This window comes from Hylobates moloch, unplaced genomic scaffold, assembly GCF_009828535.3.
Source record: "Hylobates moloch isolate HMO894 unplaced genomic scaffold, HMol_V3 SCAFFOLD_5, whole genome shotgun sequence".
Lineage (NCBI taxonomy): Eukaryota > Metazoa > Chordata > Mammalia > Primates > Hylobatidae > Hylobates > Hylobates moloch.
This window is the reverse complement of record NW_026652280.1, coordinates 58,793,042-58,808,859: the sequence shown is the minus strand read 5'-3', so window position 1 is coordinate 58,808,859 and position 15,818 is coordinate 58,793,042. Positions and strand designations below refer to the sequence as shown.

Sequence of the window (15,818 nt, the reverse complement as noted above, 5' to 3'; positions counted from 1 at the left end):
TTAAATAAAGGAAAGGTTTACCATGTTTGTGAATTAGAAGACTCAATATTGAGATGTCCCAGACTTACAGATTCAGTGCAATTCCAATCAAAATCCCAGCAGGCTCGTATGGAGAAAATGACAAGCAGAATCTAAAAATGTGCAATAGATGTACAAAGTTCCCAAAATAGCCAACACAACTTTAAAAAAGAAAAACAACTGGAAGGCTTAGACGACCTGATTTCAAGGCCTGAAGAATCAAAACAGCAGGGGATGGGTACTGGTAAAAAGGTACATATAAAAATCAATGGAAGAAAACAGAATCCAGAAATAAACCCATATGTTTATGGTCAACTGATTTTCAACAAAGGCACTGAGGAAGAATGGAAAAGAATAGTCTTTTCAACAAATGTTGCTCACTACACTAAATATTCATGTGAAAAAAATAACCTCAACCATTGCTTAACAGCAAACACAAGAATTTACTAAAACAGACAATAGACCAGGTGCGGTGGCTCACACCTGTAATCCCAGCACTTTGGGAGGCCGAGGCGGGCGGATCGCCTGAGGTTGGGAGTTCAAGACCAGCCTGACCGACATGGAGACCAGTCTGACCAACAACATACTAAAAAAAATACAAACAATTAGCTGGGTGTGGTGGTGCATGCCTGTAATCCCAGCTACTCGGGAGTCTGAGGCAGAAGAATTGCTTGAACCTGGGAGAGGGAGGTTGCGGTGGGCCGAGATCGCGCCATTGCACTCCAGCCTGGGCAACAAGAACAAAACTCCGTCTCAGAAAAAAAAAACAGACAATATAGGCTGGGCATGGTGGCTCACGCCTGTAATCCCAGCACTTTGGGAGGCCGAGGCGGGCTGATCACGAGGTCAGGAGATCGAGACCATCCTGGCTAACATGGTGAAACCCTGTCTCTACTAAAAAAAATACAAAAAAATTGGCTGGGTGTGGTGGCGGGCACCTGCAGTCCCAGCTACTCGGGAGGCTGAGGCAGGAGAATGGCGTGAACCAGGAGCAGGAGGTGGAGCTTGCAGTGAGCCGAGATCCTCCCACTGCACTCCAGCCTGGGCAACAGAGTGAGACTCTGTCTCAAAAAAAAAAAAAAACCAGACAATATATCTAAATGTTACAGCTAAAACTTATCAAGCTTTACAAGAAAACAGAAAAAAAAATATATCTTGTAAACTTGGCACAGGCGAAGATTTCTTACAACATAGTACAAATCACTAAAAAATGTGATAAACTGACTTAGATAAAATTAGCTTCTATCCAACAAAAGAGTATTACATAGATTAAAACACAGGGATACCTTAAAGATATTAGTTTGGGTTCCAGAGCATGAGAAAGCAAATATCACAATAAACCAAGTCACACAAAAATTTTTCCCCAGTGCATACAAACATCATGTTTATATCAGTCTGTGAAGTATGCAATGGCATTATGTCTAAAAAGGAATGCACATACCTTAATTTTAAAATAATTTATTGCTTACAAAAAAAAAAAAAAGCTGACAATCATCTAAGCCTTCAGTTAATCATCTTCTTGCAGGGCAGGGGGTCTTGTTTCCAAGTTGATGGCTACTGACTGATCACAGCACTGGTTCCTGAAGCCTGGGTAATTGCTTAAAATGAGACAACAATGAAATCTGCCACACTGACTGACTTCTTTTCATGAAAGAGTTCTCTGTAGCTTGCAGTGCTGTTTAACAGCATTTTATCCACAGTAGGACTTCTTTCAAAACTGGAGTCAAACCTCTCAAATCCTGCTGCTGCTTTATCAAGTAAGCCTATGTAATATTTTAAATCCTTTATTGTCATTTCAACAACATTCACAGCTTCTTCACTAGGAGTAGAGTCTATCTCAAGAAATTACTTTCTTTGCACATCTATAAGTTACCTCCTCACCTGTTCAAGTTGTATCATGAGATTGTGGCAATTCAGTCACAATTTCAAGCTCCATTTTTCTATTCTTTTTCGTTTTTTAGATACATGGTCTCGCTCTGTCAGTGTAGTGGCACAATCATAGCTCACTGTAACCTCAAACTCCTAGGCTTAAGCGATCCTACTGCCTCAGTCTCCAGAGTAGCTAGGACTACAGGTATACACCATCATGCCCAACCAATTTTATTTTTTGTAGAGACAGGGTCTCACTGTGTTGCCCAGGCTGGTCTCAAACTCCCAGCCTGAAGCTCTCCTCCTGTCTCAGACTCCCAAAGTGCTGGGATTATAGGAGTAAGCCACCGTGCCTGGCCACTTCTAATTCTAGTTTTCTTCCTATTTCTACCACATGTGCAGCTGTATCCTCAACTCAAGTTTTGAACTCCTCAAAGTCATCCATGAGGGTTAGAATCAACTTCTTTCAAACTCCTGGTAATACTGATTTTATTTTAACTTCCTCCCATGAATGTTCCTCCTAATGGTATCAAGAATGGTGAATCCTTTCCAGAAGGTTTTTAATTGATTTTGCCCAGATTCATGGAGAAATAACTTTATAGGGAAACTTCAGCCTTACAAAATATAGCTCTTAAATAATAAGATTTGAAAGTAGAAATTACTCCCTGATCCATGGGCTGCAGAATAGTTGTTGTAGCAGACACGAAAACAACATTCATCTCGTTTATCTCTCTCAAAACTCCTGAGTGACTAGATGCATTGTCAATGAGCAGTAATATTTTGGAAGGAATCTTTCTGAACAGTAAGTCTCAATGGTGGCCTTAAAATATTCAGTACTCCATACTGTAAACAGATGTACTGGCATCTGGGCTTTGTTGTTCCATATACAGAGCACAGGCAGAGCAGATTTAGCATCATTCTTAAGAGATCCATGGTTTTGGGAATGGTAAATGAGCACTGGTTTCAACTTAAAAGTCATTAGCTGAGCCTGGCCTTTGAACCCAGGCACTAACTTCTCCTCTCTAGCTATGAAAGGTTTAGACAGCATCTTTTTCCAATATCAGGCTGCTTCATCCACATTGAAAATCTGTTGTATAGTGTAGCTACCTTCATCGACAATCTTAGCTAGATCTTCTGGATAACTTACTGCAGCTTCTCCATCAGCACTTACTGTTTCACCTTGCACTTTTATGTTACAGAGATTGCTTCTTTCTTTAAACCTTGTGAACCAACTTCTGCTAGCTTCAATTTATATATATATATAATATATATAAAATATATATATATATATATATATATGTTTTTTAAGTTCCAGGGTACATGTCCAGGATGTGCAGGTTTGTTACACAGGTAAACATTGTGTCGTGGTGGTTTGCTGCACCTATAGACCCATCACCTAGGTATTAAGCCCAGCATGGATTAGCTATTTATCCTGATGCTCTCCCCACATCCCACTGCCTGACAGGCCCCCGCATGTGCTGTTCTCCTCCCTGGGTCCATGTATTCTCATTGTTCAGCTCCCACTTACAAGTGACAACATGCGGTGTTCGGTTTTCCGTTCCTGTGTTAGTCTGATGAGGATAATGTAGCTTCCTCACCTCTCTCAGCCTTCACAGAATTAAAGAGAATTAGGGTCTTGCTCTGGTTAGGCTTTGACTTAAGGAAATGTTGTGGCTAGTCTGATCTTCTATCCACACCACTTAAACTTTCTCCATATCAGCAATAAGGCTGCTTTGCTTTATCACTCGTGTGTTCATTGCAGTAACACTTCAAGAACTTATCTTTTAAATTATAAATTTCCTTTGAAAACTGGACCTTTGTATTCACAACTTGGTTAACTGCTGCAAAATGCCTAGCTTTTGGCCTGTCTTGGCTTTACACAGGCCTTCTTCACTAAGCTTAATCATTTCTAGCTTTCTGTTGGAAGTAAAAGACATGAAACTCTTCCTTTCTCTTGAACGCTTAGAGGCCATTGTAGGGTTATTTATTTATTTATTTATTTATTTTTGAGACAGAGTCTCGCTCTGTCGGCCAGGCTGGAGTGCAGTGGCATGATCTCAGCTCACTGCAACCTCCATCTCCCGGGCTCAAGCAATTCTCCTGCCTCAGCCTCCTGAATAGCTGGGATTACAGGCATGTGCCATCACGCCCGGCTATTTTTCTATCTTTAGTGGAGACGGGGTTTCACCATGTTGGCCAGGCTGATCTCGAACTCCTGAACTCAGGAATCCACCCACCTCGGCCTCCCAAAGTGCTAGGATTACAAGTGTGAGCCACCGCGCTCAGCCTGTAGGGTTATTAATTGGCCTAATTTCAATACTGTCTTGTCTCAGGGAATAGGGAGGCCCGAGAAGAGGGAGGAGGGAACTGTGGGTTGGTGAGGCTGTCAGAACACGCATTTGCCGATCAAGTTTGCCGTCTTACAGGTGTGATTCATGACACCCCAAAACAATTACAAAAGTAACATCAAAGATCAATATACTTGACATGAGAGTAATGAAAATGTTTCAAATATTGCAAGAATCACCAAAATGTGACAAAGAGACACGAAGTGAACATAGGCTGCTGGAAAAATGGTGCCTATAAACTTGCTCGATGCAAGGTGGCCACAAACCTTCAACTTATAAAAATCACAATTATCTGTGAAGCACAATAAAATGAGGTGTGCCTTTATATGAAACTCTGGGGTCAATCATAATATTTAAGAGGGCAAAAGGGTCACAAAACCAAGAAATTTGAGAACTGCACATCCCAGAAATGCAAGGTTTAAGTTAAAAATCAATGAGAATAACCACACTACCAACAGAAAAAAAGAAAAAAAATCATACCATCATTTTAACAAACAGAAAAAACACTTAACAAAATTTAACGGTCTTTCATAATTTTAAGTTGTAGTGAACTAGAATAAGACAAGATGTCCACTCTTTTTTTTTTTTGAGGTAGAGTCTTGCTCTGTTGCCCAGGTTGCAGTGCAGTGGTGTGATCTCAGCTCACTGCAACCTCCGCTTCCCAAGGCCAAGCAATTCTCTTGGCGCACACCATGACACTCGGCTAATTTTTGTATTTTTAATAGAGACGGGCTTTCACCATGTTGGCCAGGCTGGTCTCGAACTCCTGACCTTAAGTGATCCACCCTCCTTGGCCTCCCAAAGTGCTGGGATTACAGGTGTGAGCCACCACACCTGGCCAAGATGTCCACTCGTATCACTTTTTTTTTTTTTTTTTGAGATGGAGTCTTGCTCTGTTGCCCAGGCTGGAGTACAGTGGCGCAATCTCGGCTCACTGCAACCTCTGCCTCCTAGGCTCACGCCATTCTCCTGCCTCAGCCTCCTGAGTAGCTGGGACTACAGGAGCCTGCCACCACGCACAGCTAATTGTTTTGTATTTTTTTTTAGTAGAGACGGAGTTTCACCATGTTAGCCAGGATGGCCTCGATCTCCTGACCTCGTGATCCACCTGCCTCGGCCTCCCAAAGTGCTGGGATTACAGGCGTTAGCCACCGTGCCCGGCCACTCTTATCACTTTCTATTAACACTGTATTAGAAATCCTATTAAAAAGTAGGACAAGGCCTGGCACAGTGGCTCACGCCTGTAATCCCAGCACTTTGGGAGATCAAGGCAGGCAGATCACTTGAGGTCAGGAGTTCGTGACCAGCCTGGCCAACGTGGCAAAACCCCGTCTCTACAAAAATACAAAAATTAGCCAGGCGTGGTGGTAGGCGTCTGTAATCCCAGCTACTCGGGAGGTTGAGGCAGGAGAATCACATGAACCCAGGAGGCAGATAATGCAGTGAGCCAAGATCACACCACCACACTCTAGCCTGGGCGACAAAGTAAGACTCTGTCTCAAAAAAAAAAAAAAAAAAAAAGAAGTGATTGGCTTATCAATTATATGTCAATAAAGTTTAAGAAATCTGAAAGTCATGAATATTGAAAAGGGAGAAGTAAAATTGTCATTATTTGCAGATAACACGTTTATGTACACAGAAAACCCAATGGAATCTGCCAACACACAACAGGAATTAGTAAGTGAATTGCTTACAAGAACAAAGAATGAAAATAAACTTAGAAAAATCAATTGTATTTTGGCCGGGTGCGGTGGCTCACGCCTGTAATCCTAGCACTTTGGGCGGCCAAGGTTGGCGGATCACCTGAGGTCAGTAGTTCGAAACCAGCCTGACCAACATGGAGAAACCCCATCTCTACTAAAAATACAAAAATTAGCTGGGCGTGGTGGTGGGCTCCTGTAATCCCAGCTCAGGTAGGAGAATTGCTTTAACCCGGGAGGTGGAGGTTGCAGCGAGCTGAGATCACGCCATTGCACTCCAGCCTGGGCAGTAAGAGTGAGATTCAGTCTCAAAAAAAAAAAAAAAAAAAAAAAAAAAAAAGAGAAAAATCAACTGTATTTTTACATTCTAGCCATGAACACTGGAAATAATTTTTTAATATTATTTTAAGCAGTGAACAAATGTTAAGTTTCAATAATTTAAGAGAAGTCACGCAAGGGCTGAGCACAGTGACTCACACCTGTTAATCCCAGCACTTTGGGAGGCCACGGCAGGAGTATCGCTTGAGCCCTGGAGTTCAAGACCAGCCTGGGCAACATAGTGACACCCCCATCTCTACAAAAAATAATTAAAATTAATTAATTAACTGGGCATGGTAACACACGCCTGTGGTCCCAGCTACTCGGGAGGCTGAGATGGAAGGACTGCCTGAGCCTGGGAGTTTGAAGCCGCAGCGAGCTGTGATCATGCCACTGTGCTCCAGCATACGTGAGAGTGAGACCCTGTCTCAAAAAAAAAAAACCATTCATGCAAAACCTCTATGTTTAAAAACTACAACTCTGCTAAGAGAAAAACAGAGACCTACTAAGGAAGTACATCATATTCAAGGATTTTAATACTCAATATTGTTAAGATGTTTATTCTCCCCAAATTGAGCTACAGATTCAATGTAATCTCAAACAAAATCTCAAAGAGGAGAAAGTTGGAGAGCATAAGAACATATACTATCTTATTTCAAGACTCTTTTTTGGAGACGGAGTCTCGCTCTATTGCCAGGCTGGAGTGCAGTGGCACGATCTCGGCTCACTGCAATCTCCGCCTCCTAGGTTCAAGCGATTCTCCTGCCTCCTGCCTCAGCCTCCCAAGTAGCTAGGATTATAGGCGTGCACCACCACACCCAGCTAAATTTTTTTTCAAGACTTTTATTATAAGGCTTTAGTAATCACAACCATTTGGTACTAGTGTAACTTAAACTACTAGATCAATGAAACAAAAACCCAAAAACAAACCTATTAACTAGTTTTCAAGAAAGAGCCCAACACAAGTCAATGGGAAAAGGCAAGTATTTTCAACAGATAGTGCTGGAACAACTGGATATACATATGAAAAAAAAGTCATCTGGAATGTATTTTGGTATCATAACGAGGTTACTGCATTATAATAAACATTCATAAGATAATACTTACATTTTTTATTTTGATGTTTCCCCAATCATCATCCTGTTTCAAAGACAAACAAAAGACATTTAACCACTGCTGTACAAGCTGAACACAGTCTTTAATAATCAATTTATTTTAATCTACTTCAAAACAGAATAAAATTTATCCTATATGCAGATTTTATTTAAAACTATGGCAATAAAATACAAATTTTTTGGCCAGGCATGGTGGCTCACACCTGTAATCCCAGCACTTTGGGAGGCTGAGGCAGGCAAATCACCTGCGGTCAGGAGTTCGAAACCAGCCTGACCAATATGAAGAAACTCCATCTCTACTAAAAATACAAAAAGTAGCTGAGCATGGTGGTGCACACCTGTAATTCCCACTACTCGGGAGGCTGAGGCAAGATAATTGCTTGAACCCAGGAGGCGGAAATTACAGTGAGCCGAGATCTCACCACTGCACTCCAGCCTGGGCAACAGAGCAAGGCTCCATCTCAAAAAAAAAAAAAAATTTTTTTTTAAACACAAGCGGTACTGAAGCCAGGGTTTCAAATAATTTGCTTCAACTGCATAAGGTAACACTATATAAAAGGCAGTAACCTGTATTTACAGCATCAAATACTAAAAAACACATAAGTATAAAAAAATACTTTTAGCAAGTACTAGAAAACACTTGACTAATGACAAATGATAGATCCTATTTTTTGGACGTTTGGAACCGGCAGAGCTAATAAATAACTAGCTTACATGGAAAGAATGAAGAGTTAATGTCTATAACACATCTATAAAGCAGGTAAATACCTTCCTTTCAATAGGTTGAATAAAAATCAAGAATTTTTTTTTTAAATGCATGATTAGTCCAGAGTAATATTTTAATTTACTGCAGCTAGGCCTTTCCCCTCAGATAAAGTCGATTCCACATTACTCCCTTTTATAGAAGGTATTGGGTATCCAATAGGCTTGTCTACCCTTCATTAGTGCCACTAATTATCTCCTTTATCTGCTTTAAAATGGAACAGTAACTTCCTAAAAGCCCTTCTCAATTTAAGGGCTATGACTGCTAAACATAACGAATGATAACTAAGATCACTTACCCAAGATCACACAAAACTGGGAAGTGAACACAGATCTGCTTGATTTATAAATCATATGCTCTTTGGGTGCCTTACTATGTTACTTAAACCTCTCTGACACTCATTTATAAAATGTCCTCATTTATAAGATATGGATAACATACAGCTGAGAATTAAAGAAAATATAATAACAGCCTGACACAAAATAAGTACTCAATAAATGGTAACTATTAGCAGTCAAAGTTTCATTTAATTCGCATACTTCTATAATTCTCGACAGCATACCACTAGTACAGTGTTCAGCACAAATTAGGCTACGAAGTTCACTAAAGGCCAAAGGTTCATACTGTACCTTCAGGGGTAAACAAAGATTTTCCTCCAACGTGTGTTTTACTGCCCAGCGGGGGTAGCCAGTCTTTATCTCTAAAGTTAACTATAGATCTTTAGCATTTTATCTAACTTTTGAAGGAAGTATTTTTTAAAACTATACTTATATTATTAAAAACAATAATAGAGGCCGGGTGTGGTGGCTCACGCCTGTAATCCCAGCACTTTGGGAGGCCTGAGGCGGGCAGATCACTTGAGGTCAGGAGTTCGAGACCAGCGCCAACATGGTGAAACAGTCTCTACCAAAAATACAAACATTTGTCACGCATGGTGGCGGTGACCTGTAATCCCAGCTATTCGGGAGACTGAGGCAGAACAATCACTTGAGCCTGGGAGGCAGTGGTTGCAGTGAGCCGAGATGGAGACACTGCACTCCAGTCCCTGAGTGACAGAGGGAGACTCAATCCCCAAAATAATAATAATAATAGATATTTTCTTATCTTTTCTGCAGTCCTTCATCAATGATGCTGGCAAGAATAGAGTCTTAACTATGGTCACTGAGATCATTCCAAAGTAAGTAAAGAAAAAAATTAGGTTTCTTCTCTTTTTAAACAAAAATTTTTTCCTCCCATCTCCAGGTAGGAGTTAGGTAACAATTACTGTTTAGAAAAAAGAGGGCTGGGTGCAGTGGCTCACGCCTGTAATCCCAGCACTCTGGGAGGCCGAGGTGGACAGATCACTTGAGGTCAGGAGTTCAAGACCAGACTGGCCAACATGGTGAAACCCCATCTCTACTAAAAATACAAAAATTAGCCAGGCATGGTGGTGGACACCTGTAATCCCAGCTACTCAGGAGGCTGAGGCGTAAGAATCGCTTGAACCCAGGAGGCACAGGTTGCAGTGAGCCAAGATAAAGCCACTGCACTCCAGCGTGGGCAACAGAACAAGACTCGTCTCAAAAAAAAAAGAAAAAGAAAAAAACAGCTCTTTGTTAATGGGTAGGATGCAATAAAGGCCAAAAAAAAAAAAAAAATGAACAGTTTTCCAGAACCAGGGCTTTGGTAAAAATGCTGAAGTGCTTTGAATTTCAACATACAAATGCAGGTATAAAATTACATTCTGTAATAGTTTAAGAAAACAAACCTATCTGTATTGTTCCATATTTTTAAACTGAGATAAAATTTTCCAACCTCATTACAGAAAATTACTAAGGAAATATTAATTGATTTCATTTTAGTCTAAACAAAATAAAACTAATACTTTTAATACATCCTCATAGGAAAAAAAATTCACACAACACAGATAACTATAAAGTGTTCCACTCTCCTGACCCACAGAGGTATCTGGTAATACAACACATTTTAAAATAAAATTTAAATGATGCTTTTAGAACACAGTCATGTCCTTTGCAGCAACAAGGATGGAGCTGGAGATCATTACCTGCTAGTTCCTTAGTAAACTAACGCAGGAACAGAAAAGCACACTACATGTTCTCATTTGTAAGTGGGAGCTAAATAATGAGAACACATAGACACACAGAGAGGAACAATAGACACTGGAGCTTACTTGAGGCTGGAGAGTAGGAGGAGGAAGAGGATCGGAAAAAAAAAAAACAAAACTACCTATCAGGTACGATGCTTAGTATCCGGGTGATGAAATCCGTACTTCAAAACCCTGTGACACGAGTTTACCTATATAACAAACCTGCACATGTATCTCAGAACCTAAAAGTTAAAAACAAATAAAAGTAAAAAGAGTTTTAAAACGATGTTTTTATAATACTATATAGTGTTGTGAAACGGCTACAATGTTTCTCCCTTACTCTAACAGGCATAAGACAGTTTTAACCCCATAGCTGACATACTCTCATCATATAAAAAAAGCACTTCAAATGCTACACTAAAATTAAATAATTTTCTGGTGTTATTTTTCAAAAAGTATACAATAATAGTAATGTGATGAAAATTTGGACTACATTTTACCTTTAGCGTTCCTCCTTTCACCATAACTTTCTGTCTGGCAGGCTGGACTCCAGTCAACGCAAACAGCTGAGCCTTGAATACCATTGGAGGTTCATCTGTATTCAATTCCACACCTTCAAATTTCTCCTTTCCCCATTTTACAGTAACTGCGAACAAAATCACAATTTTTTTAATTAAAAAATAACAAGATTTACAGACCCTTAGAAGATCACCAATTAGGCAGTTATCGAGAGTCAAAACAGGTCATTCATCTTTCTATGCCCATAACGCTTACCTAATCAAGAGCAGTATGCATGCAGTAGGTGCTGAATAAAATTTCACTGGATCAAACCTAACTTCTCATTTCATAGTTAAAGAAACTGAGACTTCAGCAGGCTGGGCGTGGTGGCTCACGCCTGTAATCCCACTACTTTGGGAGGCTGAGGCAGGCGGATCACGAGGTCAGGAGTTCAAGACCAGCCTGTCTCTAATAAAAATACAAAAATTAGCCAGGTATGGTGGCGCATGCCTGTAATCCCAGCTACTCAGGAGGCTGAGGCAGGAGAATCGCTTGAACCTGGGAGGCGAAGGTTGCAGTGAGCCAAGATCGCGCCACTGCACTCCAGCCTGGGCAACAGTGCGAGACTCCATCTCAAAAAAAAAAAAAGGAAGCTGAGACTTCAGAGAAGTAGATTGATTCGCTTACGTCATAAAATTGGTTAATAAACTTCCAAGTCTTCTGAATCCTACTTCAACAATATGATCATATTGAAATATTTCCCAAAATGATAAGTTTCGCAGCCCCCACAATGTGTTTAATTGAAGAATCATTCACATAGCACACAGCATTGGAAAAGAAGAGAGAGAGAAATGTTAGATAGTTTAAGAGAAGAAAAAAAATTCCTGGGAGAATAAAGCACATCTAGAACAACTTAAGGAACACAGATTCTGAGTCATAAGAAATGTGAGAGAATTGAAAAGTGTCATTTCTGAACAAGAGGTGCTCAATTAAGAAAAAATCCAAAGACGTATCTAAATCATTTAAAAATATATATAGAAATCCCACTTCACAGCCATTAGAATGGCTATTCTTTTTAAAATTTAACAGAAAATAATAAGTGCTAGCAAAGATGTGGAGAAACTGGAACACTTGTACACTGCTGGTGGGAATAAAAGTAAACATAGAATTACCATATGATCCAGCAATTTCATTTCTGGGTATACCCAGAAGATTGGAAAGCAAGCACTCAAACAAATATTTGTACACCCATGTTTACAGCAGCATTATTCACAACAGCCGAAAAAGTGGGAGCAATTCAAGCGTCCATCAAAAGATTAATAGACAAAGAAAATGTGGTATATACATACAATGGAATATTATTCAACCTTAAAAAGGAAAGAAACTCTTACACATGCTGCAACATGGATGATTCCGGTTATATGAGATACCTAAAGTGGTCAAATTCATACACACAAAAAGAGAATGGTGTTTGCCAGAGGATGCGGATGAAGGTGATAGTTGCGAAACAGTGTGAATATACTTAATGCTACAAAACTGTATATGTAAAAATCATTAAAATGGTACACTTTATTTCATATATTTTACCACAATAAAAAATTTCAATTAGCCTCATAAAATAGCTAACTTTCGAAATATATATTTTTAAAACCCAAAGATATATATTGTTTCCACTGAAAATTTTATACCTTCTCAAAAATAAGAATCTCACAACTGTTAACTGCTTTCTAACTCCTGAAATCAGAATTTGAAAACCTCACCCAGACACCAAATCCCAGTCCTAACATCAGTTCAATTAATATGTTGAGTATTCATTTAATGATAAGCCTGGTACAAAGTACTGGGAAGACTCTCCATAAACTTATAGCCTAATAAGGGGGGGTGGGAGGAGGCTAGAGTAATTAACTACGTAAGTATTAAAAAGGCTACAGCAACAAAGTGGAATGCTTCATAAATGAGGAAAGATTTCCTGGATGAAGTGTTAACTTCTGAGTTATCACTATCAATTTTGAATCTCAAAGAAAAGATTAGGTGTTATTCAGAGACTAGGAGAGGACAGAAGTATTCCCAGAAAAGAAGGAAAACATTCCACAGCATAAAGCAGCATGGTGTGTTCTAAGATGTAAGTAATTAATTACCAGAGTGAAGGGAAAGCAGCAGTAGATGAAACTGGAAGCTGGCTAAGGATCAAATTATGGAAGATAAGTCATCCTAAAACATACATAAAGAGGTGGGGAATGGTGGCTCATGCCTGTAATCCCAGCACTTTGGGAGGCTGAGGCAGGTGGATCACCTGAGGTCAGGGGTTCGAGACCAGCCTGGCTAATACGGTGAAACCTCGTTTCTACTAAAAATACAAAAATTAACTAGGCATGGTGGCAGGCGCCTGTAATTCCAGCTACTCGCGAGACTGAGACAGGAGAATCGCTTGAAACCAGGAGATGGAGGTTGCAGTGAACCAAGATCGTGCCATTGCACTCCAGACTGGGCAACAAGGGCAAAACTCGGTCTCAAAAAAATAAAAAAAATAAAAAAATAAAATATGTAAAGGCTTTATGTTGTAGGCAATGTGTTATTCCTGAAAGGCTGTCATAAAGGTCACTTTAGTCTGGTTTGAATACTATTCGATCACTCTTGCAGCAGCAGAGAAATCGGGCTTGAAGAGGGCACACTGTAATCACTAAAATAAACTAGAAGCATATTACAATAGTACAAGCTAAAGATGCTACAGGATTAAACCGAAACAGTACTAGAAGTAAAGGAGAGGAACCTACCTGAAATTTATTGCGCTATTGCCATGAGTAAGTTACTTAAAACTTTTTGCTTATGCTTACAAAAGGAATTATACCAGTACCACAGGATTATGTTGAAGATTAAAACAAAGCAATATGTACAAAACCCTAACTCTATAAGAGGCACAGGTGTGTGTTTATTTTTAGAGACGGGGGTCTTGCTCTGTCACCCAGGCTGGAGTGCAGTGGCGTGATCATAGATCACAGCACCCTCTAACTCCTTGGCTCAAGTGATCCAACTCAGCTTCCCGAGTAGCTGGGATTAAAAGCATACACCATGGCCCCTGGCTTTAATTTTTAACTGCACTTATCCTTAACCATTTAATAATCTAGATAGGTAAATTTCTTTTTCTCTTTTCTTGAGACCCGGTTTCGCTTTTTTCACCCAGGCTGAAGTGCAATGGCGCGATCTTGGCTCACTACAACCTCCGCTTCACAGGTTCAAGCGATTCTCCTGCCTCAGCCTCCCCAGTAGCTGGGATTACAGGCGCCTGCCACCACTCTCGACTGATTTTTGTATTTTTAGTAGAGACACGGTTTCAACATGTTGGCCAGGCGGTCTCGAACTCCTGACCTCAAGTGATCCGCCCGCCTCGCGCCTCCCAAAGAGCTGGGATTACAGGCGTGAGCCACCGCGCTCAGACTATTTAATTTTCTACTAAATCTTATGAAATAGTACTTAAAATGTTCTCTTCATTTTAATATAGAGCTTTTTGCTGACCCTCAAAATACAGATTCTCAATATGGAGAGGTCAAAGGAAGGGACCTTAGAAATCTACTTGAGTTCCTTCATTTGGGGGATGAGGAAAAGATCTGATTAAATATTTAAGATAAAGTTCAAATTTTAAAAAAGAAACTCTGGTCAGTGCTGGCATTTTTTGAGGAAACAGAGGGGTTTTGTTTTATGTGTGTGAATCTACTGGTGTGTTTAAGTATTAGAATATTTCAAGAGCCATTCTACTGTTGCTATGGCTTTACAAAGGGGTTGGGCAATCATTAAGAATTCGATTCAAGATTCTAGACCATCAAGAATCCACCTTGAGATCAAACAATAATTTTGATTCGTATCATGCTTTGTAAATGCTGAATCTTCAATAAAGGAACTGTGACAGAATAAACAGGGATGGTCAATGAATCACACATCTAGAGCCAATTGGAGACACCACACATATTTTAGGTGCCATTTTGAGTAAGACTAGGGAGCAGCAAGGTCCATTCCCTAAGTAAAAGTGATCCCTGGCCAGTACCTTGGACTGTCAGCAAGCAAACAATACAAGCCCTTGTCAAACGCCAATCAAGAAATGACACCCCGGGATACGTGTATTCATCTACTTCTGAAAGCTCACACCGTGTTTCGGATACAGAAATCCAATGCAACGTCTGATGAAACGAAAACGAAGCAAAAGGGTTTACAATCTGCCTCGGGACAAAACTAAAACTGGTACCAAAGGGGCGGTCGAACAAAGGCAAGGGGCAAGAGAAAGGCGAAGGGCGACGAAGGGCGGCGAACGCCGCTTGGCAACCCCAAGAAGGGTCCCTCCATCCCGCCCCTTCTTCCCCGCTCCCTTCCACGGCGACCACTGAGAAGCCCAAAGGAATCTCCCTGCACCTCCAGCCTGGTTCCCAGCGCCCCAGACACACCCTCACTTTCACCGCACACCAGGGCAGCGTCAGAAACCATTCTGCAGAGTCACGACTTTGAGAGGCTTACCCATCTCCACTCCCCCCACCCATCGGTGGCCCAGGGGGACGGCGCTCCCCTGCCACGCAAGGCTCCGACCCAGCCGGGAGAGGGGATGGTGCCAGGGTCATCTCCGCGCCGCCGGCCCCGCGCACCCCACCCCGGCCCCTCCCAGTCCATGCCGGGCGCCCGCCCATGCAGGCCAGGCCTACGCGGCGGCCTAGCGCCGACCCGGTGTGTTGCGCGCGAGGCCAGGACAGGGCTCACCGGAGTAGAGCGGCATGGCGGGGCGCGGCGGGAGGCGGCGGCGCAGGAGAGCTGGGCCTGACAAGGGCGGCAAAGGGACGCGGACCAGAAGCAGCTGCGGCGGCGGCCGAGGCGGAGGCGCGGTGGTGGCGGCGGCTTCGGTGCGACGAGTCTCATTCAAACCGGCCACTGCCGATGACGCAGCAACACGCAGAACACCCGTGCAGCTCCGGAGCGACTGCAGGGAGGAGACGGGGCGGCAGGACCGGGGCGGGGCCTAGAGGTGGCGAGAGGAGGGAGGAGGGGGAAGGCGGTAGAGGGGTGGCGGGAAGGAAGGAGGGAGCAAGTGAGGAACGGGCGCGGGGCCCCATCCACCGCAGCAGG

At 41.7% G+C, this 15,818-nt stretch overlaps 1 protein-coding gene across 2 annotated transcripts in view; it reads right to left on the bottom strand.

Moving 5' to 3' along the window:
- Positions 1 to 15,818, bottom strand: part of USP14 (ubiquitin specific peptidase 14) — a 54,288-nt gene extending 38,470 nt beyond the window's left edge. Inside the window, exons 1-3 of one of the 2 annotated variants that reach the window (XM_032152678.2) lie at positions 15,456 to 15,818; positions 10,718 to 10,863; positions 7,361 to 7,393 (exon numbers count right to left, since the gene is read on the bottom strand). In XM_032152678.2, the coding sequence (XP_032008569.1) occupies positions 7,361 to 7,393; positions 10,718 to 10,863; positions 15,456 to 15,471 (195 nt within the window). In that variant the 5' untranslated portion in view covers positions 15,472 to 15,818. Of the gene's footprint in view, positions 1 to 7,360; positions 7,394 to 10,717; positions 10,864 to 15,218; positions 15,322 to 15,455 lie in introns of those variants that run through there. The other variant, XM_058438569.1, reaches the window with a different exon arrangement.